This window comes from Plectropomus leopardus, chromosome 17 (assembly GCF_026936395.1).
Source record: "Plectropomus leopardus strain MGB_pleo_1.0 chromosome 17, ASM2693639v1, whole genome shotgun sequence".
NCBI classification, from domain to species: domain Eukaryota; kingdom Metazoa; phylum Chordata; class Actinopteri; order Perciformes; family Serranidae; genus Plectropomus; species Plectropomus leopardus.
The window spans coordinates 12,316,544-12,342,149 of record NC_142192.1 but is presented as its reverse complement, the minus strand read 5'-3'; the positions used below and the strand labels follow the sequence as shown (position 1 = coordinate 12,342,149).

Genomic DNA, 25,606 nt, shown 5'->3' with positions numbered 1-25,606 from the left:
TTGCCATACTATAGCCTTGCTTTTTTCGTCAGTTTTTCAACTTGCTTTTTTATGGCTTTTTGGCCCGTTTTTGGAAGTTATTTCAACACTGTATGCTATCACGTGCCTCTACATGCTATTCTAGGTGGTTTTAGCTGTTTTAAGACATGTCAAGTTTTGAGATTTTTGCCATACTATAGCCTTGCTTTTTTCGTCAGGTTTTCAACTTGCTTTTTTATGGGTTTTTGGCCCGTTTTTGGAAGTGATTTCAACACTGTATGCTATCACACGCCTCTACATGCTATTCTAGGTGGTTTTTAGCTGTTTTTAAGACATGTCAAGTTTTGAGATTTTTGCCATACTATAGCCTTGCTTTTTTCGTCAGTTTTTCAACTTGCTTTTTTATGGCTTTTTGGCCCGTTTTTGGAAGTTATTTCAACACTGTATGCTATTTCGCGCCTCTACATGCTATTCTAAGTGGTTTTTAGCGGTTTTTTGGACATGTGAAATTTTGAGATTTTTGCCATACTATAGCCTTGCTTTTTTCGTCAGTTTTTCAACTTGCTTTTTTATGGCTTTTTGGCCCGTTTTTGGAAGTTATTTCAACACTGTATGCTATCACGCGCCTCTACATGCTATTCTAGGTGGTTTTTAGCTGTTTTTAAGACATGTCAAGTTTTGAGATTTTTGCCATACTATAGCCTTGCTTTTTTCGTCAGTTTTTCAACTTGCTTTTTTATGGCTTTTTGGCCCGTTTTTGGAAGTTATTTCAACACTATATGCTATCACTCGCCTCTACATGCTATTCTAGGTGCTTTTTAGCTGTTTTTTGGACATGAGAAATTTTGAGATTTTTGCCATACTATAGCCTTGCTTTTTTCGTCAGTTTTTCAACTTGCTTTTTTATGGCTTTTTGGCCCGTTTTTGGAAGTTATTTCAACACTGTATGCTATCACGCGCCTCTACATGCTATTCTAGGTGGTTTTTAGCTGTTTTTAAGACATGTCAAGTTTTGAGATTTTTGCCATACTATAGCCTTGCTTTTTTCGTCAGTTTTTCAACTTGCTTTTTTATGGCTTTTTGGCCCGTTTTTGGAAGTTATTTCAACACTGTATGCTATCACGCGCCTCTACATGCTATTCTAAGTGGTTTTTAGCTGTTTTTTGGACATGTGAAATTTTGAGATTTTTGCCATACTATAGCCTTGCTTTTTTCGTCAGTTTTTCAACTTGCTTTTTTATGGCTTTTTGGCCCGTTTTTGGAAGTTATTTCAACACTGTATGCTATCACGCCTCTACATGCTATTCTAGGTGGTTTTAGCTGTTTTAAGACATCTCAAGTTTTGAGATTTTTGCCATACTATAGCCTTGCTTTTTTCGTCAGTTTTTCAACTTGCTTTTTTATGGGTTTTTGGCCCGTTTTGGAAGTTATTTCAACACTGTATGCTATCACGCGCCTCTACATGCTATTCTAAGTGGTTTTTAGCGGTTTTTTGGACATGTCAAATTTTGAGATTTTTGCCATACTATAGCCTTGCTTTTTTCGTCAGTTTTTCAACTTGCTTTTTTATGGCTTTTTGGCCCGTTTTTGGAAGTTATTTCAACACTGTATGCTATCACGCGCCTCTACATGCTATTCTAAGTGGTTTTTAGCTTTTTTTAAGACATGTCAAATTTTGAGATTTTGCCATACTATAGCCTTGCTTTTTTCGTCAGTTTTTCAACTTGCTTTTTTATGGGTTTTTGGCCCGTTTTTGGAAGTTATTTCAACACTGTATGCTATCACGCCTCTACATGCTATTCTAGGTGGTTTTAGCTGTTTTAAGACATGTCAAGTTTTGAGATTTTTGCCATACTATAGCCTTGCTTTTTTTTTCAGTTTTTCAACTTGCTTTTTTATGGCTTTTGGCCCGTTTTGGAAGTTATTTCAACACTGTATGCTATCACGCGCCTCTACATGCTATTCTAAGTGGTTTTTAGCTGTTTTTAAGACATGTCAAATTTTGAGATTTTTGCCATACTATAGCCTTGCTTTTTTCGTCAGTTTTTTCACCTTGCTTTTTTATGGGTTTTTGGCCCGTTTTTGGAAGTTATTTCAACACTGTATGCTATCACACGCCTCTACATGCTATTCTAGGTGCTTTTTAGCTGTTTTTAAGATATGTCAAGTTTTGAGATTTTTGCCATACTATAGCCTTGATTTTTTCGTATTTTTTCAACTTGCTTTTTTATGGGTTTTTGGCCCGTTTTTGGAAGTTATTTCAACACTATATGCTATCACGCGCCTCTACATGCTATTCTAAGTGGTTTTTAGCTGTTTTTAAGACATGTCAAGTTTTGAGATTTTTGCCATACTATAGCCTTGCTTTTTTCGTCAGTTTTTCAACTTGCTTTTTTATGGCTTTGTGGCCTGTTTTTGGAAGTTATTTCAACACTGTATGCTATCACGCCTCTACATGCTATTCTAAGTGGTTTTAGCTGTTTTTAAGACATGTGAAATTTTGAGATTTTTGCCATACTATAGCCTTGCTTTTTTCGTCAGTTTTCAACTTGCTTTTTATGGCTTTTTGGCCCGTTTTTGAAGTTATTTCAACACTGTATGCTATCACGCCTCTACATGCTATTCTAGGTGGTTTTAGCTGTTTTTTAGACATGTCAAGTTTTGAGATTTTTGCCATACTATAGCCTTGCTTTTTTCGTCAGTTTTTCCACTTGCTTTTCTATGTCCTTTTGGACCGTTTTTGGAAGTTATTTCAACACTGTATGCTATCACGCCTCTACATGCTATTCTAAGTGGTTTTAGCTGTTTTTTGGACATGTGAAATTTTGAGATTTTTGCCATACTATAGCCTTGCTTTTTCGTCAGTTTTTCAACTTGCTTTTTATGGCTTTTTGGCCCGCTTTTGAAGTTATTTCAACACTGTATGCTATCACGCCACTCTACATGCTATTCTAGGTGGTTTTTAGCTGTTTTAAGACATGTCAAGTTTTGAGATTTTTGCCATACTATAGCCTTGCTTTTTTCGTCAGTTTTCAACTTGCTTTTTTATGGCTTTTTGGCCCGTTTTTGGAAGTTATTTCAACACTGTATGCTATCACGCGCCTCTACATGCTATTCTAAGTGGTTTTTAGCGGTTTTTTGGACATGTGAAATTTTGAGATTTTTGCCATACTATAGCCTTGCTTTTTTCGTCAGTTTTTCAACTTGCTTTTTATGGCTTTTTGGCCCGTTTTTGGAAGTTATTTCAACACTGTATGCTATCACGCGCCTCTACATGCTATTCTAAGTGGTTTTTAGCTTTTTTTAAGACATGTCAAATTTTGAGATTTTGCCATACTATAGCCTTGCTTTTTTCGTCAGTTTTTCAACTTGCTTTTTTATGGGTTTTTGGCCCGTTTTTGAAGTTATTTCAACACTGTATGCTATCACGCCTCTACATGCTATTCTAGGTGGCTTTTAGCTGTTTTTAAGACATGTCAAGTTTTGAGATTTTTGCCATACTATAGCCTTGCTTTTTTCGTCAGTTTTTCAACTTGCTTTTTATGGCTTTTGGCCCGTTTTGGAAGTTATTTCAACACTGTATGCTATCACGCGCCTCTACATGCTATTCTAAGTGGTTTTTAGCGGTTTTTTGGACATGTCAAGTTTTGAGATTTTTGCCATACTATAGCCTTGCTTTTTTCGTCAGTTTTTCAACTTGCTTTTTTATGGCTTTTTGGCCCGTTTTTGGAAGTTATTTCAACACTGTATGCTATCACGCGCCTCTACATGCTATTCTAGGTGGTTTTTAGCTGTTTTTAAGACATGTCAAGTTTTGAGATTTTTGCCATACTATAGCCTTGCTTTTTTCGTCAGTTTTTCAACTTGCTTTTTTATGGCTTTTTGGCCCGTTTTTGGAAGTTATTTCAACACTGTATGCTATCACGCGCCTCTACATGCTATTCTAAGTGGTTTTTAGCTGTTTTTAAGACATGTCAAGTTTTGAGATTTTTGCCATACTATAGCCTTGCTTTTTTCGTCAGTTTTCAACTTGCTTTTTTTATGGCTTTTGGCACGTTTTTTGGAAGTTATTTCAACACTATATGCTATCACGCGCCTCTACATGCTATTCTAAGTGGTTTTAGCGTTTTTTGGACATGTGAAATTTTGAGATTTTTGCCATACTATAGCCTTGCTTTTTTCGTCAGTTTTCAACTTGCTTTTTATGGGTTTTGGCCCGTTTTTGGAAGTTATTTCAACACTGTATGCTATCACGCGCCTCTACATGCTATTCTAAGTGGTTTTTAGCTGTTTTTAAGACATGTCAAGTTTTGAGATTTTTGCCATACTATAGCCTTGCTTTTTTCGTCAGTTTTTCAACTTGCTTTTTTATGGCTTTTTGGCCCGTTTTTGGAAGTTATTTCAACACTGTATGCTATCACGCGCCTCTACATGCTATTCTAAGTGGTTTTTAGCGGTTTTTTGGACATGTCAAGTTTTGAGATTTTGCCATACTATAGCCTTGCTTTTTTCGTCAGCTTTTCAACTTGCTTTTTTATGGGTTTTTGGCCCGTTTTTGGAAGTTATTTCAACACTATATGCTATCACGCGCCTCTACATGCTATTCTAAGTGGTTTTAGCTGTTTTTTGGACATGTGAAGTTTTAAGATTTTTGCCATACTATAGCCTTGCTTTTTTCGTCAGTTTTTCAACTTGCTTTTTTATGGGTTTTTGGCCGCTTTTGAAGTTATTTCAACACTGTATGCTATCACGCGCCTCTACATGCTATTCTAAGTGGTTTATAGCGGTTTTTTGGACATGTGAAATTTTGAGATTTTTGCCATACTATAGCCTTGCTTTTTTCGTCAGGTTTTCAACTTGCTTTTTTATGGGTTTTTGGCCCGTTTTTGGAAGTGATTTCAACACTGTATGCTATCACGCGCCTCTACATGCTATTCTAGGTGGTTTTAGCTGTTTTAAGACATGTCAAGTTTTGAGATTTTTGCCATACTATAGCCTTGCTTTTTTCGTCAGTTTTTCAACTTGCTTTTTATGGCTTTTGGCCCGTTTTTGGAAGTTATTTCAACACTGTATGCTATCACGAGCCTCTACATGCTATTCTAAGTGGTTTTTAGCGGTTTTTTGGACATGTGAAATTTTGAGATTTTTGCCATACTATAGCCTTGCTTTTTTCGTCAGTTTTTCAACTTGCTTTTTATGGGTTTTTGGTCTGCTTTTGGAAGTTATTTCAACACTGTATGCTATCACGTGCCTCTACATGCTATTCTAGGTGGTTTTAGCTGTTTGTAAGACATGTCAAGTTTTGAGATTTTTGCCATACTATAGCCTTGCTTTTTCGTCAGTTTTTCAACTTGCTTTTTATGGCTTTTTGGCACGTTTTTGGAAGTGATTTCAACACTGTATGCTATCACGTGCCTCTACATGCTATTCTAAGTGGTTTATAGCGGTTTTTTGGACATGTGAAATTTTGAGATTTTTGCCATACTATAGCCTTGCTTTTTTCGTCAGTTTTTCAACTTGCTTTTTTATGGGTTTTTGGCCCATTTTTGAAGTTATTTCAACACTGTATGCTATCACGCCTCTACATGCTATTCTAAGTGGTTTTTAGCGATTTTTTGGACATGTGAAATTTTGATATTATTGCCATACTATAGCCTTGCTTTTTTCGTCAGTTTTTCAACTTGCTTTTTATGGGCTTTTTGGCCCGTTTTGGAAGTTATTTCAACACTGTATGCTATCACGCGCCTCTACATGCTATTCTAGGTGGTTTTAGCTGTTTTTAAGACATGTCAAGTTTTGAGATTTTGCCATACTATAGCCTTGCTTTTTTCGTCAGTTTTTCAACTTGCTTTTTTATGGCTTTTTGGCCCGTTTTGGAAGTTATTTCAACACTGTATGCTATCACGCGCCTCTACATGCTATTCTAAGTGGTTTTTAGCGTTTTTTTGGACATGTGAAATTTTGAGATTTTTGCCATACTATAGCCTTGCTTTTTTCGTCAGGTTTTCAACTTGCTTTTTTATGGCTTTTTGGCCCGTTTTTGGAAGTTATTTCAACACTATATGCTATTACTGTCCTCTACATGCTATTCTAGGTGGTTTTTAGCTGTTTTTAAGACATGTCAAGTTTTGAGATTTTTGCCATACTATAGCCTTGCTTTTTTCGTCAGTTTTTCAACTTGCTTTTTATGGCTTTTTGGCCCGTTTTGGGAGTTATTTCAACACTGTATGCTATCACACGCCTCTACATGCTATTCTAGGTGGTTTTTAGCTGTTTTTGGACATGTGAAATTTTGAGATTTTTGCCATACTATAGCCTTGCTTTTTTCGTCAGGTTTTCAACTTGCTTTTTATGGCTTTTTGGCCCGTTTTTGAAGTTATTTCAACACTGTATGCTATCACGCGCCTCTACATGCTATTCTAAGTGGTTTATAGCGTTTTTTTGGACATGTGAAATTTTGAGATTTTTGCCATACTATAGCCTTGCTTTTTTCGTCAGTTTTTCAACTTGCTTTTTTATGGGTTTTTGGCCCGTTTTTGGAAGTTATTTCAACACTGTATGCTATCACGCGCCTCTACATGCTATTCTAGGTGGTTTTTAGCTGTTTTTAAGACATGTCAAGTTTTGAGATTTTTGCCATACTATAGCCTTGCTTTTTTCGTCAGGTTTTCAACTTGCTTTTTTATGGCTTTTTGGCCCGTTTTTGGAAGTTATTTCAACACTGTATGCTATCACGTGCCTCTACATGCTATTCTAGGTGGTTTTTAGCTGTTTTTAAGACATGTCAAGTTTTGAGATTTTTGCCATACTATAGCCTTGCTTTTTTCGTCAGTTTTTCAACTTGCTTTTTTATGGGTTTTTGGCCCGTTTTGGAAGGTATTTTAACCCTGTTTGCTATCACGCCGCCTCTACATGCTATTCTAAGTGGTTTTTAGCGTTTTTTGGACATGTGAAATTTTGAGATTTTTGCCATACTATAGCCTTGCTTTTTCGTCAGTTTTTCAACTTGCTTTTTTATGGCTTTTGGCCCGTTTTTGAAGTTATTTCAACACTGTATGCTATCACAGCGCCTCTACATGCTATTCTAGGTGGTTTTAGCTGTTTTTAAGACATGTCAAGTTTTGAGATTTTTGCCATACTATAGCCTTGCTTTTTCGTCAGTTTTTCAACTTGCTTTTTATGGCTTTTTGGTCTGCTTTTGAAGTTATTTCAACACTGTATGCTATCACGCCTCTACATGCTATTCTAGGTGGTTTTTAGCTGTTTTTTAAGACATGTCAATTTTGAGATTTTTGCCATACTATAGCCTTGCTTTTTTCGTCAGTTTTTCAACTTGCTTTTTTATGGCTTTTTGGCCCGTTTTTGGAAGTTATTTCAACACTGTATGCTATCACGCGCCTCTACATGCTATTCTAGGTGGTTTTTAGCTGTTTTTAAGACATGTCAAGTTTTGAGATTTTTGCCATACTATAGCCTTGCTTTTTTCGTCAGTTTTTCAACTTGCTTTTTATGGCTTTTTGGCCCGTTTTTGAAGTTATTTCAACACTGTATGCTATCACGTGCCTCTACATGCTATTCTAGGTGGTTTTTAGCTGTTTTTAAGACATGTCAAGTTTTGAGATTTTTGCCATACTATAGCCTTGCTTTTTTCGTCAGTTTTTCAACTTGCTTTTTTATGGCTTTTTGGCCCGTTTTTGGAAGTGATTTCAACACTGTATGCTATCACGCCTCTACATGCTATTCTAGGTGGTTTTTAGCTGTTTTAAGACATATCAAGTTTTGAGATTTTTGCCATACTATAGCCTTGCTTTTTTCGTCAGTTTTTCAACTTGCTTTTTTATGGCTTTTTGGCCCGTTTTTGGAAGTTATTTCAACACTGTATGCTATCACGTGCCTCTACATGCTATTCTAGGTGGTTTTAGCTGTTTTTAAGACATGTCAAATTTAGAGAATTTTGCCATACTATAGCCTTGCTTTTTTCGTCAGTTTTTCAACTTGCTTTTTTATGGGTTTTTGGCCCGTTTTTGGAAGTTATTTCAACACTGTATGCTATCACGCGCCTCTACATGCTATTCTAAGTGGTTTTTAGCGGTTTTTTGGACATGTGAAATTTTGAGATTTTTGCCATACTATAGCCTTGCTTTTTTTCGTCAGGTTTTCAACTTGCTTTTTTATGGGTTTTTGGCCCGTTTTTGGAAGTTATTTCAACACTGTATGCTATCATGCGCCTCTACATGCTATTCTAAGTGGTTTATAGCGGTTTTTTGGACATCTCAAGTTTTGAGATTTTGCCATACTATAGCCTTGCTTTTTTCGTCAGTTTTTCAACTTGCTTTTTTATGGCTTTTTGGCCCGTTTTTGGAAGTTATTTCAACACTGTATGCTATCACACGCCTCTACATGCTATTCTAAGTGGTTTTAGCTGTTTTTAAGACATGTCAAGTTTTGAGATTTTTGCCATACTATAGCCTTGCTTTTTTCATCAGTTTTCAACTTGCTTTTTATGGGTTTTTGGCCCGTTTTTGGAAGTTATTTCAACACTGTATGCTATCACGCCTCTACATGCTATTCTAGGTGGTTTTAGCTGTTTTTTAAGACATGTCAAATTTTGAGATTTTTGCCATACTATAGCCTTGCTTTTTTCGTCAGTTTTTCAACTTGCTTTTTATGGGTTTTGGCCCGTTTTGGAAGTTATTTCAACACTGTATGCTATCACGTGCCTCTACATGCTATTCTAGGTGGTTTTAGCTGTTTGTAAGACATGTCAAGTTTTGAGATTTTTGCCATACTATAGCCTTGCTTTTTTCGTCAGTTTTTCAACTTGCTTTTTATGGGTTTTTGGCCTGCTTTTTGAAGTTATTTCAACACTGTATGCTATCACGCCTCTACATGCTATTCTAAGTGGTTTTAGCGGTTTTTGGACATGTGAAATTTTGAGATTTTTGCCATACTATAGCCTTGCTTTTTTCGTCAGTTTTTCAACTTGCTTTTTTATGGCTTTTTGGCCTGCTTTTTGAAGATTATTTCAACACTGTATGCTATCACGCCGCCTCTACATGCTATTCTAAGTGGTTTATAGCGGTTTTTGGACATGTGAAATTTTGAGATTTTTGCCATACTATAGCCTTGCTTTTTTCGTCAGTTTTTCAACTTGCTTTTTATGGCTTTTGGCCCGCTTTTTGAAGTTATTTCAACACTGTATGCTATCACGCGCCTCTACATGCTATTCTAGGTGGTTTTTAGCTGTTTTTTGGACATGTCAAGTTTTGAGATTTTTGCCATACTATAGCCTTGCTTTTTTCGTCAGTTTTTCAACTTGCTTTTTTATGGCTTTTTGGCCCGTTTTTGGAAGTTATTTTTACACTGTATGCTATCACGCCTCTACATGCTATTCTAAGTGGTTTTAGCTGTTTTTTAAGACATGTCAAGTTTTGAGATTTTTGCCATACTATAGCCTTGCTTTTTTCGTCAGTTTTCAACTTGCTTTTTATGGGTTTTGGCCCGCTTTTTGAAGTTATTTCAACACTGTATGCTATCACGCCTCTACATGCTATTCTAGGTGGTTTTAGCTGTTTTTGGACATGTGAAATTTTGAGATTTTTGCCATACTATAGCCTTGCTTTTTTCGTCAGTTTTTCAACTTGCTTTTTTATGGCTTTTTGGCCCGTTTTTGGAAGTGATTTCAACACTGTATGCTATCACGCCTCTACATGCTATTCTAGGTGGTTTTAGCTGTTTTCTAAGACATGTCAAGTTTTGAGATTTTTGCCATACTATAGCCTTGCTTTTTTCATCAGTTTTTCAACTTGTTTTTTATGGCTTTTTGGCCCGTTTTTGGAATTTATTTCAACACTGTATGCTATCACGCGCCTCTACATGCTATTCTAGGTGGTTTTTAGCTGTTTTTAAGACATGTCAAGTTTTGAGATTTTTGCCATACTATAGCCTTGCTTTTTTCGTCAGTTTTTCAACTTGCTTTTTTATGGCTTTTTGGCCTGCTTTTTGAAGTTATTTCAACACTGTATGCTATCACGCCTCTACATGCTATTCTAAGTGGTTTTTAGCGGTTTTTTGGACATGTGAAATTTTGAGATTTTTGCCATACTATAGCCTTGCTTTTTTCGTCAGGTTTTCAACTTGCTTTTTTATGGGTTTTTGGCCCGTTTTTGGAAGTTATTTCAACACTGTATGCTATCACGCGCCTCTACATGCTATTCTAAGTGGTTTTTAGCTGTTTTTTGGACATGTGAAATTTTGAGATTTTTGCCATACTATAGCCTTGCTTTTTTCGTCAGTTTTTCAACTTGCTTTTTTATGGCTTTTGGTCTGCTTTTTGGAAGTTATTTCAACACTGTATGCTATCACGCGCCTCTACATGCTATTCTAGGTGGTTTTAGCTGTTTTTAAGACATGTCAAGTTTTGAGATTTTTGCCATACTATAGCCTTGCTTTTTTCGTCATTTTTCAACTTGCTTTTTTATGGCTTTTGGCCTGGTTTTGAAGTTATTTCAACACTGTATGCTATCACGTCGCCTCTACATGCTATTCTAAGTGGTTTTTAGCTGTTTTTGGACATGTGAAATTTTGAGATTTTGCCATACTATAGCCTTGCTTTTTTCGTCAGTTTTCAACTTGCTTTTTATGGCTTTTTGGCCCGTTTTTGGAAGTTATTTCAACACTGTATGCTATCACGCGCCTCTACATGCTATTCTAGGTGGTTTTTAGCTGTTTTTAAGACATGTCAAGTTTTGAGATTTTTGCCATACTATAGCCTTGCTTTTTTCGTCAGTTTTTCAACTTGCTTTTTTATGGGTTTTTGGCCCGTTTTTGGAAGTTATTTCAACACTGTATGCTATCACGCGCCTCTACATGCTATTCTAGGTGGTTTTTAGCTGTTTTTAAGACATCTCAAGTTTTGAGATTTTTGCCATACTATAGCCTTGCTTTTTTCGTCAGTTTTTCAACTTGCTTTTTTATGGGTTTTTGGCCTGCTTTTTGAAGTTATTTCAACACTGTATGCTATCACGCCTCTACATGCTATTCTAGGTGGTTTTAGCTGTTTTTAAGACATGTCAAGTTTTGAGATTTTTGCCATACTATAGCCTTGCTTTTTTCGTCAGTTTTTCAACTTGCTTTTTTATGGGTTTTTGGCCCGTTTTTGGAAGTTATTTCAACACTATATGCTATCACGCGCCTCTACATGCTATTCTAGGTGGTCTTTAGCTGTTTTTAAGATATGTCAAATTTTGAGATTTTTGCCATACTATAGCCTTGCTTTTTTCGTCAGTTTTTCAACTTGCTTTTTTATGGGTTTTTGGCCCGTTTTTGGAAGTTATTTCAACACTGTATGCTATCACGCGCCTCTACATGCTATTCTTAGTGCTTTTTAGCTGTTTTTTAGACATGTCAAGTTTTGAGATTTTTGCCATACTATAGCCTTGCTTTTTTCGTCAGTTTTTCAACTTGCTTTTTTATGGCTTTTTGGCCCGTTTTTGGAAGTTATTTCAACACTATATGCTATCACGTGCCTCTACATGCTATTCTAAGTGCTTTTTAGCGGTTTTTTGGACATGTGAAATTTTAAGATTTTTGCCATACTATAGCCTTGCTTTTTTCGTCAGTTTTTCAACTTGCTTTTTTATGGGTTTTTGGCCCGTTTTTGGAAGTTATTTCAACACTATATGCTATCACGCGCCTCTACATGCTATTCTAGGTGGTTTTTAGCTGTTTTTAAGATATGTCAAGTTTTGAGATTTTTGCCATACTATAGCCTTGATTTTTTCGTATTTTTTTAACTTGCTTTTTTATGGGCTTGTGGCCTGGTTATGGAAGTTATTTCAACACTGTATGCCATCACGCGCCTCTACATGCTATTCTAGGTGGTTTTTAGCTGTTTTTAAGACATGTCAAGTTTTGAGATTTTTGCCATACTATAGCCTTGCTTTTTTCGTCAGTTTTTCAACTTGCTTTTTTATGGGTTTTTGGCCCGTTTTTGGAAGTTATTTCAACACTGTATGCTATCACGCGCCTCTACATGCTATTCTAAGTGGTTTTTAGCGGTTTTTTGGACATGTCAAGTTTTGAGATTTTGCCATACTATAGCCTTGCTTTTTTCGTCAGCTTTTCAACTTGCTTTTTTATGGGTTTTTGGCCCGTTTTTGGAAGTTATTTCAACACTATATGCTATCACGCGCCTCTACATGCTATTCTAGGTGGTTTTTAGCTGTTTTTAAGATATGTCAAGTTTTGAGATTTTTGCCATACTATAGCCTTGATTTTTTCGTATTTTTTTAACTTGCTTTTTTATGGGCTTGTGGCCTGGTTATGGAAGTTATTTCAACACTGTATGCCATCACGCGCCTCTACATGCTATTCTAGGTGGTTTTTAGCTGTTTTTAAGACATGTCAAGTTTTGAGATTTTTGCCATACTATAGCCTTGCTTTTTTCGTCAGTTTTTCAACTTGCTTTTTTATGGCTTTTTGGCCCGTTTTTGGAAGTTATTTCAACACTATATGCTATCACGCGCCTCTACATGCTATTCTAGGTGGTCTTTAGCTGTTTTTAAGATATGTCAAATTTTGAGATTTTTGCCATACTATAGCCTTGCTTTTTTCGTCAGTTTTTCAACTTGCTTTTTATGGGTTTTTGGCCTGTTTTTGGAAGTTATTTCAACACTGTATGCTATCACGCGCCTCTACATGCTATTCTTAGTGCTTTTTAGCTGTTTTTTAGACATGTCAAGTTTTGAGATTTTTGCCATACTATAGCCTTGCTTTTTTCGTCAGTTTTTCAACTTGCTTTTTTATGGCTTTTTGGACCGTTTTTGGAAGTTATTTCAACACTGTATGCTATCACGTGCCTCTACATGCTATTCTAAGTGGTTTTTAGCGTTTTTTTGGACGTGAAATTTTGAGATTTTTGCCATACTATAGCCTTGCTTTTTTCGTCAGTTTTTCAACTTGCTTTTTTATGGCTTTTTGGCCCGTTTTTGGAAGTTATTTAACACTGTATGCTATCACGCGCCTCTACATGCTATTCTAGGTGGTTTTTAGCTGTTTTTAAGATATGTCAAGTTTTGAGATTTTTGCCATACTATAGCCTTGCTTTTTTTGTCAGTTTTTTCACCTTGCTTTTTTATGGCTTTTTGGCCCGTTTTTGGAAGTTATTTCAACACTGTATGCTATCACGCGCCTCTACATGCTATTCTAGGTGGTTTTTAGCTGTTTTTAAGACATGTCAAGTTTTGAGATTTTTGCCATACTATAGCCTTGCTTTTTTTGTCAGTTTTTTCAACTTGCTTTTTTATGGGTTTTTGGCCCGTTTTTGGAAGTTATTTCAACACTGTATGCTATCACGCGCCTCTACATGCTATTCTAGGTGGTTTTTAGCTGTTTTTTGGACATGTCAAGTTTTGAGATTTTTGCCATACTATAGCCTTGCTTTTTTCGTCAGTTTTTCAACTTGCTTTTTTATGGCTTTTTGGCCCGTTTTTGGAAGTTATTTCAAGGTTGTATGCTATCACGCGCCTCTACATGCTATTCTAAGTGGTTGTTTGTGGTTTTTTTAGACATGTCAAATCTAGAGATTTTCCAAAAACAGGTTAAAAAGCCATAAAAAAGCAAGTTGAAAAAATGACGAAAAAAGCAAGGCTATAGTATGGCAAAAATCTCAGTCGCCCAAAATGGCATAAAAATGTCATACTACAGTATGTCGTTCGACATGTTATGAAAATGTAATGTTATAGTACACCATCTAAAATAGCATAAAAACCTCACACTGTAATATGCCGTCCAACATGGCGATAAAATAGGTCAGTCTGTAGTGTGTCACCCAAAATGTTATAAAAATGTCATAGTATAGAATGTCATACTATCTTCTATAGTATAATTTCATACTATCATATGTTGTCCAAAACAGCACAAAAAGATCATACTATAGTATGCCGAAACTGCAGGCAAATGTCATACCATAGTCTGTCCTCCAAAACAGCATAAAAATGTCACTGTACAGTATGTCGTATGAAATGGCATTAAATGTGGTACTATAGTATGTCATCCAAAGCGACATAAAAAGGTCATACAATAGCATATCATCAAATGGCATAAAATACGTCATACTATAGTATGTTGACTAAAATGGCATATAAATGTCGTACTACAGTAGGTCGTCAAATACGGCATAAAAAAATGTCATAGTATGTTGTCCAAAACACCAAAAGAAAACATCATATTATAGTATGCCGTCCAAATCAGTATAAAATTTTCATACTACATTATGGCATGTTCTACAAAATGCCATAAAAAAGCCATAGTATAGTACGTTGTTAACAAATGCATAAAAGGTTGTACTATGGCATACAATACTATGTCATTTCTAATGTCATACTAATCTATGATGTGTTTTATTACATAGTATATTAATAATTTTGCCAAACAAATTATTTCCATTCTAGTGGTAAAACAGTTTATCTTCTTTGGACCTGAAAGGCTAATAAAAATCTGTTCCCTGTCTTGCTAGTCTCTTGTATAAATTACCTTTGACTGAGTGGAAAAAGAACAGACACTCAACTAGCCTCAGTTCTGTTTTATTCAGTCTATAAAATAGGCTAATACTATGTCATTAAAACCAGTTGTACAAAGAGCATGAAATAATTTTCCCAGACATATTACAAAATGTATTTTCTGTCCTAAAGTTTGAAAAGTACAAACACCTTTTTACAAAACAGCAAAACTACATCGTATTGCACAATCTTTTCATTTATCTCCAAAGTATAAAGTTATCAATCTCCATCTGCAGGACAAAAATAAGAAATAAATTAAGACCTTGTCTTAAGCGTAATTCTTTTAAATTACATAACATAAATAAGAATAAACTCTAGATAATTGAATTAGTCCTTAGTTAACAGCTGTAATTTATATGTAAAACAAAATTCTGAAGAAAAGATGCTATTCATGTAACCTAATACTTGGAAAAATAAAAGTGCATTTTGATATTCAAACTGCCCTATGTGGCTTATTGGGGGAAAAAAGATTTGTTTTTTTCTGAAACATAAAATATATGTTATATACACATTTAAAATATACAGTGGGTAGAAGTGCTTTAAAATAATTAAAATCTGTACAAATTTAAAGTATGTACTCTTCTTTTGGCAGGATGAACTCATCGCAGACAAACTTTGACCTCATTAACGCTGTGCACACTCACAGGAACGAAGTTAAATAGACAGGAAAACCTGATCTCTCAGTCACGTTCCTCACAGGTAACACTTGGATAATGACTAAATACAATGTCAATGTGGTTACTGCTCTTTACCTGAGTCAACTGAGAGGATGAGGCAGACACTCAAAAAGGCTGGGGATGAACTATGAAAAGAAAGAAGAAGAGATGGAGAGAGACAAAGTAAGGTGGATGGTGAATCTCCAATCAGCTGTCATTCTGTGTTTAAACGTCCAACGTCCAACACAAAAAAAATAATGGAAGCTTTCTGTCCTGTTTAATATGTATCACTATCACACCTTCCACTGTCCTGGTATTCCATGGGACTCTGGGATATGTGATGAAATATGAAGACACGATGCTTCTTTTGCTCAATGTCAGCAACAGTCCTGCAGGCCTTCAGTGAGGCCTTCCCTTGTGGCCTTTCTTTCAGTGTTAATATCAGTCTGTGCTACTGATTCAGGAACTGGGCCGGCATGCATCAAACATCAAACGAGTGATGATCTGAGACCCGTTCGCACCTTTTACATGTAAGATATGTGTTTCTGAAACCTCACCGCTCCCGAATCAGTAGTCCTTTTCTTACCTTCTTCATGCATGTAGCTGTCTTTTGCATCACGCCTTAACTTTAGCCATCTACAGTCTCAACTTTTTCCTCTCTCCTACTTCTCAATGAGGCCTGCTTCTTTGATCTTGGTGTAGAAGAATTTCTCCAGTAAGTTGGCGCACTTGTAGTACTCGCTCTCTGGAGGGTTGTATTCACGACAGTTGGTGAAGATGCGCTGCATGTCAGCCATGAACAACTTGCGTGTCGTGTAGTACCTGCTCTTCAGACGCTCACTCATTGTCTTAAGGTCTGCGAGGAGAAAATACAGAGTGTTACTGAGTAACAATTAGAAGTGAAAACCACTTAACCGTGCTAAATATGATACTTCAAAAGATCTACACTGAAACTGCTTAATCTAAAATCCAAAATACAAGGGCAAACTATTTTTTGAATGGATTGAAAAATGTTGAACATGGTACACAAATACTGTAGAAAGGTTAAGCATTTCTGCTTATGGAGACCATCCTACAGCCAGAGGTGACATCTTTAATCACAGCAGGCAGCTGCAATGTGTCCTTGAACCTTATCTGCAATGTCTTACTGCCCAGAAGTATTTTTTATCATTCATTATTGTATAATAATAATAAAGTTGGGCTATTGGTAAGTGTGTTCCTCTTATCAGATATATATAGGCCTACTGTATATACATGTATACATACCCATGGGGAAGCGAATGACTTGGTAGTACCCAGGAGCCTCTGTTTTCTTCACTGGCTCCATAAAAGGCCAGGCATTCTGGTGGCTCTGGGACATAAAATATATAAATATAGTGTGTTAATGTGTTAAAGGAACACTGCATGTGTGTGTTTGTCTGTCTCTCACCTTCACATGTTGGAGGATGGTTTTTAGAGTGCTGTACAATTGATCTGGGTCCTTTAGTTCCTTCCTTAAGTACAATAAGTAAAAGTTATGCATTAGTCAGGTCATTAGGTGAAGTAATGGAAAAGCTCAGTTCAAACCTTATACAATACAGTGACACTTACCCTTTACCCACTGGCTTCCAACCAGTTTCACCTGTTGATGTAAAGAAAGTAAAATTCATCTCATATATCATAATAAAGACCTCCATAAACGTTAAAAGAATACTTCACTTTCAAAATGACCATTTGCACATCAACTACTCGCTGTGTGTTACATTAAATTTGTTGAAGGAACTTTGTTTTTCTTCTGCATGCCTACACAGTGAACAGTCCGAAAAAAGGTGAACGCTCTTTATTATTTGAAGGTATAAGGGTCTGCATTTAAAAACGGGCAAAACTGTTTTAAAACATCTGTTTACAAATTCTTACACAACTCATGCAACTCTAGTTTCTATAATCGTGTGCTAAGTACAAAACACATGCTTTTTCACCAAAACGATTTCAAAACACAAACAGTCTAATGTACGGATGAGTAGTATGCCTGGGCAAGCATAATAATAATAATAATAATAATAATAATAATAATAAATTTCATTTATAGAGCGCTTTTCACAATACTCAAAGACGGTTGAGCTAAAAAGACCCCACATGCCCAGGCATGCTACTCGTGGGTGGAAGTTTTATATTGCAACATTTTAGTAAAAATGCATGTTTTTGGGAACCGCTAACAATATGACTGGACAAATGACACCTCTATGATACTGCAGGAGAGTGTGAAAGTTTGTGAACTGATGTTTTGATACAGTTTTGCTTTTGTTCAATGTGGTACTCAATGACTTCAATTCATGAAGAATGTTCACCTTTTTTTGGATTCTTCAACGTTTTCTTGAAAAAATTTGACGCAACATGTACTTGATAAACAAACAAGTCATTTTGCAAGTGAAGCATTCCTATTATGTTATTGGACACAAGAAGGGAAATATAAACTGCTGTAAATACAATATTATAGGTAATTTACGTATGCCAGGAATGCTCTCAATGGGAATCTGCCGAACTCCTTCCTTAAAACAGGAAAGCCCCGGATAGACTTTTCTGATCTGAGCCTGCTTCCTCTCTATTAGCTTCTTGATGATCTGAGGGAGACAAACAAGATTAAAAGATAGTAATTGCAGGAACAAAAATAGAAAAGGAGGCATATAAAACTAGGTGTGCTGTATGGCAGTGTGCAATTTTTTCGCTGCATTACGTTATTTTGCATTTTCTTAACAGCAGATGTATGTGTCAAAGAAAATAAAATGTAGTTGATCTTAAACTTGTTTTAAATGCAAAGACACACACCTCCTTTTGCTTCTTGATAATGACAGAAAACTCAGTGTAGGGAATGCTGGGGTTGAGTTCACAGCCCATGAGCGTGGCTCCTTCATAGTCCTTGATGTAACCAACATATTTGGCCTTGGGAACCTTGATGTCTTTTGAGAAACCCTAGGAGGGAGAAAATTACTGTATTTTTGCAGTTGTACATACACTGTATTATCTGAGCCCATTAAAAAAACATGACCCATCTCATTTTTTTAAATTATGAAACCTCAAGACCAAAACAGGAAAAGTAAACATGATATGCAATACTAATGTTGCCTTGTGGTGGTAATTCTACTTGTATAAATGTGTGTCAGAAGCATGAAACAGGGCTGAGTACAGCAGAATCAGCAATTGCAAAAATCATTACAATAACATAAAACAAGCTGATTTACACTAGAAACACTTGAAATTGTCTTTTGTATTTGCAGGTAATGTAAAGGGTTTTTTATATTCACGGTTAAGAGGTTCAGAAGAGGAAGAATATAACATCATGTGACCAGAGTAACCATAGCATGAAAAGCATTTTCCAGTACACTTTAATGGACATAACATGTTACCTGTTTCTTGAAGTAGCCAATGGCATACTCATCAGCATAAGTGAGGAAGTTGAGGATTTCATGCTTTATGTGATATTCCTTCAGGTGGTTCATTAAATGGGTGCCATAACCCTACAACAATGACACAGCCAAAAAAGTTCATGGTCAAAACTGACCATTCAGATAGCATGAATTCACCAAGCTGACAAACAGGAAGCGCTCTCACCTTGACCTGTTCATTGGAGGTGACGGCACAAAAGACAATCTCCGTAAAGCCCTGCGATGGAAACATTCGAAAGCAGATCCCTCCTATCACACGGCCATCTTTGATCAGTGACAGCGTCTTGTGCTTCCTGTTAAAATACAGAAATGAATGCACCGCTACTACATTTCTTTAGATATGAGAAGGTTGCACTTACGGATCAAAGACCAGTCGTGTGATGTACTCCTTGGGCATTCGGGGCAGCTGGTGAGAAAACACATTCTGGAGGCCAACAAGCCACATCAAGATCCTCTTATTGGGCTTCTGGTTTAGGGAGTTACCAATAACATGGAACTCAATCACCCCCCTGCGCTCCTCTAGACGGGCAGCTTCATCACGTGCAGAGTGAGCTGACAGCAGACTGGTCTGCACAAGAAATTAGGTAAAAAATAATTATGATCAACTTTATTTCTATCATCACTGTCCATATCAGAGGTCATGATATACATTGTCATTTAAACTTTGAACACATTACTACATAGCACTCACTGCACACCATTATTATTACTGAGATGATCTTGGTTCTTAGAAGTTGCCAGGAGAAATATATTAAAATATATTCAAACATATATGTGTTTTCTTTTTCTTTTTATCTGTTACGTTTCTTGCCAAAAGAAGAAAATTATATTCTCTACAAACTTGATAAGACTTTCACAAACATACTTTGGGCATACAAATAATTATTCAAAAGCAGTTCTGCCTTTTAAGCTATTGAGCTCCTAATTTTGCGCAAAATTTTAATTTTGTGCACTTTTGGCCAACCTGTCAAGTTCCAGTTTCAATCCATGTCTGTCCAGACTCACGTGATATATGCAGTGAAGACTGAACAGGAATTTTATAAAGGTAAAGGTATTGAGTGTATTTATTGTAAAATTTGAATGCTTTACACCCATCTTCAACCCTGCAGCACAAATCTATACAAACAGCACAGTTTCAAGGTGGACACTCAAGATTGGTGTCACCAGTTAAGTATCTGACCAAATGTCTCTGCTTTGTTCCTGAGTTATGATGCTGAATAATGGACAGAAAAATATTTTTTGCAGATCATTATGATGTGTGAAGCTTGCCTTTGAGCTTTTGGAAATAAAATGTCATCACGTTTGACATCTGTGTCAAATTTTGTCATAAATAGCATTTAAATTCTTGAGTTAGGGCAAAAAAAAGTTTTGTGAGGTCACAATGACCTTGACCTTTGACCACCAAATTCTTATTAGAGCTTCCTTGAGTACAGGTGGATGTTTGCTACAAGAGCAACTTTAAAATGTGAACACCGAAAATCTAATCGGTTCGTCGAAGAGTCCAAGTGGACAATTGTTCCACATTTGAAGAAATTCCCTTAAAATGTTTCTGAGATATCATGTTTATGAGGAGGGGACAGACAGACAAATGAATAACTCATAACATAATGCCTACAGTCATGACTGTTGCTGGCACAAAGGTATAAAAATCAATGCTTTCTTTACCAAACTCTAACTTAAATCCAATGGGAAGCCGTTACCTCTGGAATGGCGGCAGGGTCGGTGATTGTTGCCATGACTTCATTGATGAGCTCCATGGGGATGTCACCCACCACCCTGGGTCTCTTGTTTTCCTCATGGGGGAGAGGCTCTGACGGTTTACGCTTTTCTCCAACTGTGACAATGCATGGACGTAGAGTAAGGCACTCATTCTTATTGCATGTCTCTTTTTTTAACCTTCTCAGCAGTTGGGAAGTTTAGCTAAATTCAAACAAGAAGCTACCAAGCTAATTACAATTAGCTTACTATGGGTTAATCTAATTGTTGCCTATGTGTGATGGCAAAACTGCCTTACTTTCATTTTGTCAAGAGCAGGTCTGAGGCGGTTTTCACTTCTGTTTATTGATGCAGTTTTAAGGCGGAAATTCAAACAAGTATTTGAGGAAATGTGTTAGCTGCACCTTTGGGATTGTGGCAACTGAATTAAAGTAAAGAGATGGAGACTATAACTGGGTTCCTAAATCTTAAGGAAAGTTACATTTAAGACTTTTTGAGACTTTTTCTAATGCCATGTGGAATGCAATTTAAGAAAACTTTTTACAATACCCCAAATTACAGAGAAAAATAAAACAAGAACTTGGGTTAGTGACTATTTTTCCCAAATGTTTACGTCCACATACAACATGACTTTTTAGGTCAAGTTAAAAAGTTAAATGATCTACGTCAAAGGCTGAAAAATGTTATAACATTTTAGAGCAGAACATTCTTTGTAAAAAAAAGCTTCTTCACTTTTTATTTGATTGGATGTTGTAGATTGATATAAACGTTGTTGGTTCCTCTATCCAGATCTGTGTAACGTTAAAAGAAAGTGATTCTTAATGTCCTTCTTCCAATGTCTTAGCATTTTTAAAACTTTTGAAGAATCCTAATTAAAGTCTTATTAATAGATTAATGAATTAGGTGTATATGCCACAATAACACATAAGCATGTTTCAAATGTAAAACACAAGGCTAACGTTCCCCTAGTGCTCACCTTTTACTCTCAAATGTTATGTAAGATTGTGGGATGATTGCAAACTTATGAGAAATAACAGGTTTGACTGTAATACCTGGGTTTGGCTCCAGTACTGAAGCCGTTTTCCTGGCAGGACTGACACTGCCGCAGGTGGATGGATCCACTGACACAGGGCTGGTGCTGTAGTACAATGGCCTGGCCACAGGGGGCGCACTGATAACTACAGACAGGACATTAATACTATAAGTGCATGTTTATTATCATATTCTTAAGTGGCATTTTTTAACTTGGTCTAAAGGGTGTGTCTTTAAGGGTGTGTTGCTGTGGTGTCTGTGAGGGTGTGTGTTACCTGTGTGAATAGGTATCTGCCCTCCTGACGCTCCTGCCAAGAAGTCTTGGCTCCAGATCGGAGAGCTATGGCTGTACACCTCCTCCTCCAGCATAGACAGGAACCTGAGCCAAACACAACAAAGCAACCACAACTTTACTGTATTAGAAAAGGCAGTCAAGCGTGCACATGCATTTGGATACTGAGAATGTGCATGTGTGTGGTGCCTCTGCTGCGTGAATAATGATATGCTGCATATATAATTACATTTGTGGTATATTCCTTTGTATGCAATCTCAGAGTTTCTATACGTTTCTTACTTGGGGAAGTGTGTGAGAATGAGTGTGCGTTTCTCAGGTGGTAGCTTGTCCTTTTCCTGTCTGGCCTGCTCCAGCAGTTGTTTCCTCATCACAGTGAAGACCGAACGCAACAGCGTCCGGCCGAAGATCTGAGTGGTCTCGTACCGGGGTAGACTGTCGCAGAACTGAGGCACATTGCAGTAGCAGAGCCATCTGTAAGGAGAACAGCACAGACATATTTATGACTGTAAACAGGTGTGATGCATGTTAACAGGATATTTAGCAGTGCTGCTACCTAGTGTAGTTGGCTTTGTATCCAGCTGCATCATCATTGGGAACTCTCTGGCGTCTCTGGGAGGGCGTCTCCAGCTGCCAGTAGTTGATCTGGTTGAGAAACATCTTGGCCAGCTCCATAATGGTTTGACGTTCCTTAGATGGCAGGTGGCTGAATTTGTACTGGACAAAATTGTTCACCCCCTGTTTGGAAAGGAGAAAATAATAAAAAGGAACGCAGAGAAATTGAATTTGTGTTGAATACGGTTGCTTTTGCATCGCAGTTGATGCACATATGTGCAGTTACCTGCTCAATGCTGGGTTTTTCAAATGGAGGACTCTCCTGTGCTTCTAACATCGGTTTACCCATCTGCAGGATGGATTTCCTCAGCAGCTGAAAAATAAGCAGAAAACGAGAATATTCACTTGTAAACAATACCAACTGTAACTTCTTGTGTTTGTATATTTTGATCGTGAAAGCAGAGTCTTACTTTGAAGAGGGAAAAGTAGACCTGTTTAGTGTCAGCGTCCTCCTCTTTGTGAACACATGTGTAGAGATACTCCACATCCAAGACTATGCCTAAAAGTCTGTTCATTTCCTCTTCAGAGACATTTTCTAGATGGGTCACATGATCACCTAGAAATAAAAGAATTAGCCTTAAAATGGTCTAAGTTATTTATTCAACAGTATATATATATCATACAAAATAAGAAATGCTATAGTGCAGTAGTGCAGGCTCTCATCTCTGAAATAAACCCAAAACAAAGGAAAACACTGATTTTGAGTTAAGCATTTTTGCAAAGATGAGAGGGTTTTTTCTGCTTTTTTATTGCAAGGTACAGGATGACATACTACACCTTCACATATATTCTTTGCTATGAAGGGCAACCACGCACTGCCATCTGAAATAATCATTAGCAAATGAAATTATAAATAACCTTAACAAATTGGTTTTATAAATACTACTGGTTCTAGTATTACAGCATACTCCAGTTCTGCATGAGGTCGTGCAAGCACTTTCAAATGCAATAAAAAGTGGAAAACTAGAATGAAATATAAATGTTATGTTGGCTATATATTACTATTGATTGATACAGTTTATGTAAAGTGTTGGTGTGTCATTGAAAAAATGTCATTAAAAAGTTAAGTAAAAGGTCATACTATAGTATGTCATAAAAAGGCCATTAAAATGCCATTGTACAGAGAAAAAAATAAATAAAAAGGCCAGTATGTGCACTTTTCTGGCTGGCTTCCTAAAATGGCTGCCAGCCCTGTCCCATAATCTGTCACACTGAATAATATTATCCACTGTAGTCTTTCCGAGATTTGTCAACATACCCAAAGTGTGAGAGCAGCTCCGGCAGGGCTCCTGCAGGTTGACTGTGCCGGACTGCTGGTCAGTTCGTGGGGGTGTGGGAGGGGGGTTCTGACTTTTCCAGCCGTTGCATTTACAGGCTCCCTCTGCCTAGAAAAAACAGTTGAAATTAGTAAAAGCAGGAATACAAATAACGTAAAGCCACTTTTAGATTCATGAAATAGCTATTATAGTCACTAGCAATAAAGTAATGCAGGTGTTATTGATTTTTTTCAGGAACAACAGCCATTGATGAATTGTCTAACACTAGATTTATGCATTGAATGTAAAGTTGTTGCTTCATGACTAATTGGTGGAGATGCTGTCAGCCGCTTGCATAATTTATCTGCTTTTTAATCTCACCACTGCCTAAAAGTAAAGAGTATATTATGGGCACTGAGCATTTCCCCTCATAATGTACATGCTATTTTAATACCCAATAAATGGACCATGACAGCGCACATAAACGGTAAAACTTGTCAATATCGCTCATATTAATGAAGGTTTGTTATGACTGACTTTGCACAGAATGAGGAGGTGGGGTGAGGAGGCCTGTCAGCGTCAGCTGGAGCTGTCGCACTGAGCATGCGCTTTGAAACAACAACAAACTCCGCCCCCCCAGCAGCTGTCACCCTGTCAAAACAAAGACCCCGTCCCTCTCTGCAGATGATATACTGCATAAAACCAATAAAATCCTTTCAATTTTACACTGTGCGTTGACAGACGGCACGGGGACACTGTATTATCTCCCGTGGAAAGCCTCAGAGCCCGCACGGGCACACGCTGGGATGCAGCCGTTGTGCTCACAGCCAGCTACTCCCAAGTCTCAGCGCCAAGCCAATGTTTACGTTCACCGACCCCCCACCTAGACAGAAACATAGTAACACTGTACATACAGCGGGCAGCTTGCAGCTGGAACCCCCTGCTTAAGTCCTGCAACAATAACGTTTTCATTATCTCGATTATTGATATCGCTTTTTCAGTAATTGGTCCGTGCATGTAAAATGAAAAAAAAAAAAAATGAAGTGCGGCAATGGCTTCCTTTGCTGCGCTTGCATTTTGTAAACTATTGCAACCAAGCCCAGGAAATACGATTAATTAAGAATAAATCTTTTAACCCGCTGAGCTTAAACAGTCAGACATCTGCAGATAAAGCATACTTTGCAGGATGAATACACTCCGAGTTTTTCCAGTTTCTTCGGCCGAGGTGAGGAGCGGAGTTGCGCCTTCTTCACGGCGATACGTGCGGATCCTCCAGCGGCGCCGGAGCCCTCCGTCCCCCCGGCTCCAGGAGCGGCCGGAACCAGGCCCGCAGCCCCGATGGCCGGAGAACCTTGCTGAATCCCAGCGCTGTCGGCCATGATTCACACGGAACCCCGACGGGACTCCCGGCCCGGGAAATATTCGCTCAGCCGTCCGCTCTACTCCACCAGCCGAGGATCAGACATGGCGCTCATCCTTATTTTCAATTTGTCACTGTAGGCCCATTTTCCTCCGCTAGGGGACTCAGATGGGATAGGCCAAATCCACTACAATTCAGAGAGGAGAGGTCACAAAATGCAATCATTTGTAGCAAAATTTCAAGGTCAAATAATAGGAGAAGTGTGGCTTACCATGCGGAGCCATATCCGAGCACACGGTGGCTAGAGAATCATAGTAATAATTTCATGCAACATAAAGGAAAAAGTGGAATTAATACCAATACCCAATAATTTAAAACCTATATTACATGTCATTTAAAAACAAAGAAATACAAAACATCTGTTCATAGAAGAACATTTTTTAACACCTGAGGGAAAATAACATGACATCTAATCAAATTTACAAAATAATTACAGAAAAAATGTCGGGTTAAAGGTCAGCGATGACCTAGAAATTTAAAAAAAAGAAAAAAATCTTTCATCAATTCAGCTTGACAGGTAGGGGTGGGGTAAAGTAAATCAGCAAGTCATTAACTATTAACATGAAGAAAGGCATCTAATCAAATCTACAAAATTATTGCAGAAAATCTGTCAGGTAATAGGTCAGGGACAACTTAGAATAAAAAAGGAGGTGGGGT

General features: G+C 37.2%; 1 protein-coding gene across 4 annotated transcripts; it reads right to left on the bottom strand.

Annotated features, from left to right (window-relative positions):
• Positions 1-14,548: 14,548 nt before the first annotated feature.
• On the bottom strand, positions 14,549-25,568 carry kat2b (K(lysine) acetyltransferase 2B). 4 transcript variants are annotated; one of them, XR_015779402.1, is made up of 21 exons: positions 25,161-25,568; positions 24,708-25,076; positions 23,532-23,658; positions 22,684-22,829; positions 22,500-22,586; positions 22,215-22,396; positions 21,941-22,132; positions 21,642-21,745; positions 21,387-21,512; positions 20,319-20,452; positions 18,978-19,186; positions 18,785-18,911; positions 18,580-18,690; positions 18,002-18,145; positions 17,682-17,796; positions 16,787-16,817; positions 16,626-16,689; positions 16,463-16,547; positions 15,783-16,052; positions 15,293-15,342; positions 14,549-14,770 (listed from the first exon to the last, which is right to left on the bottom strand). XR_015779402.1 is itself a non-coding variant. In XM_088090057.1 (19 exons), the coding sequence occupies exons 2-19, from the start codon at positions 24,906-24,908 to the stop codon at positions 15,859-15,861; spliced, it is 2,379 nt and encodes a 792-aa protein (XP_087946183.1). In that variant the 5' UTR covers positions 24,909-25,076; positions 25,161-25,568; the 3' UTR covers positions 14,549-15,858. The 4 variants fall into 4 exon arrangements, 1 of the variants encoding a protein (XP_087946183.1); XR_015779401.1 differs by having other exon boundaries at positions 15,293-16,052; XR_015779400.1 differs by having other exon boundaries at positions 14,549-15,342.
• Between the last annotated feature and the right edge of the window lie 38 nt (positions 25,569-25,606).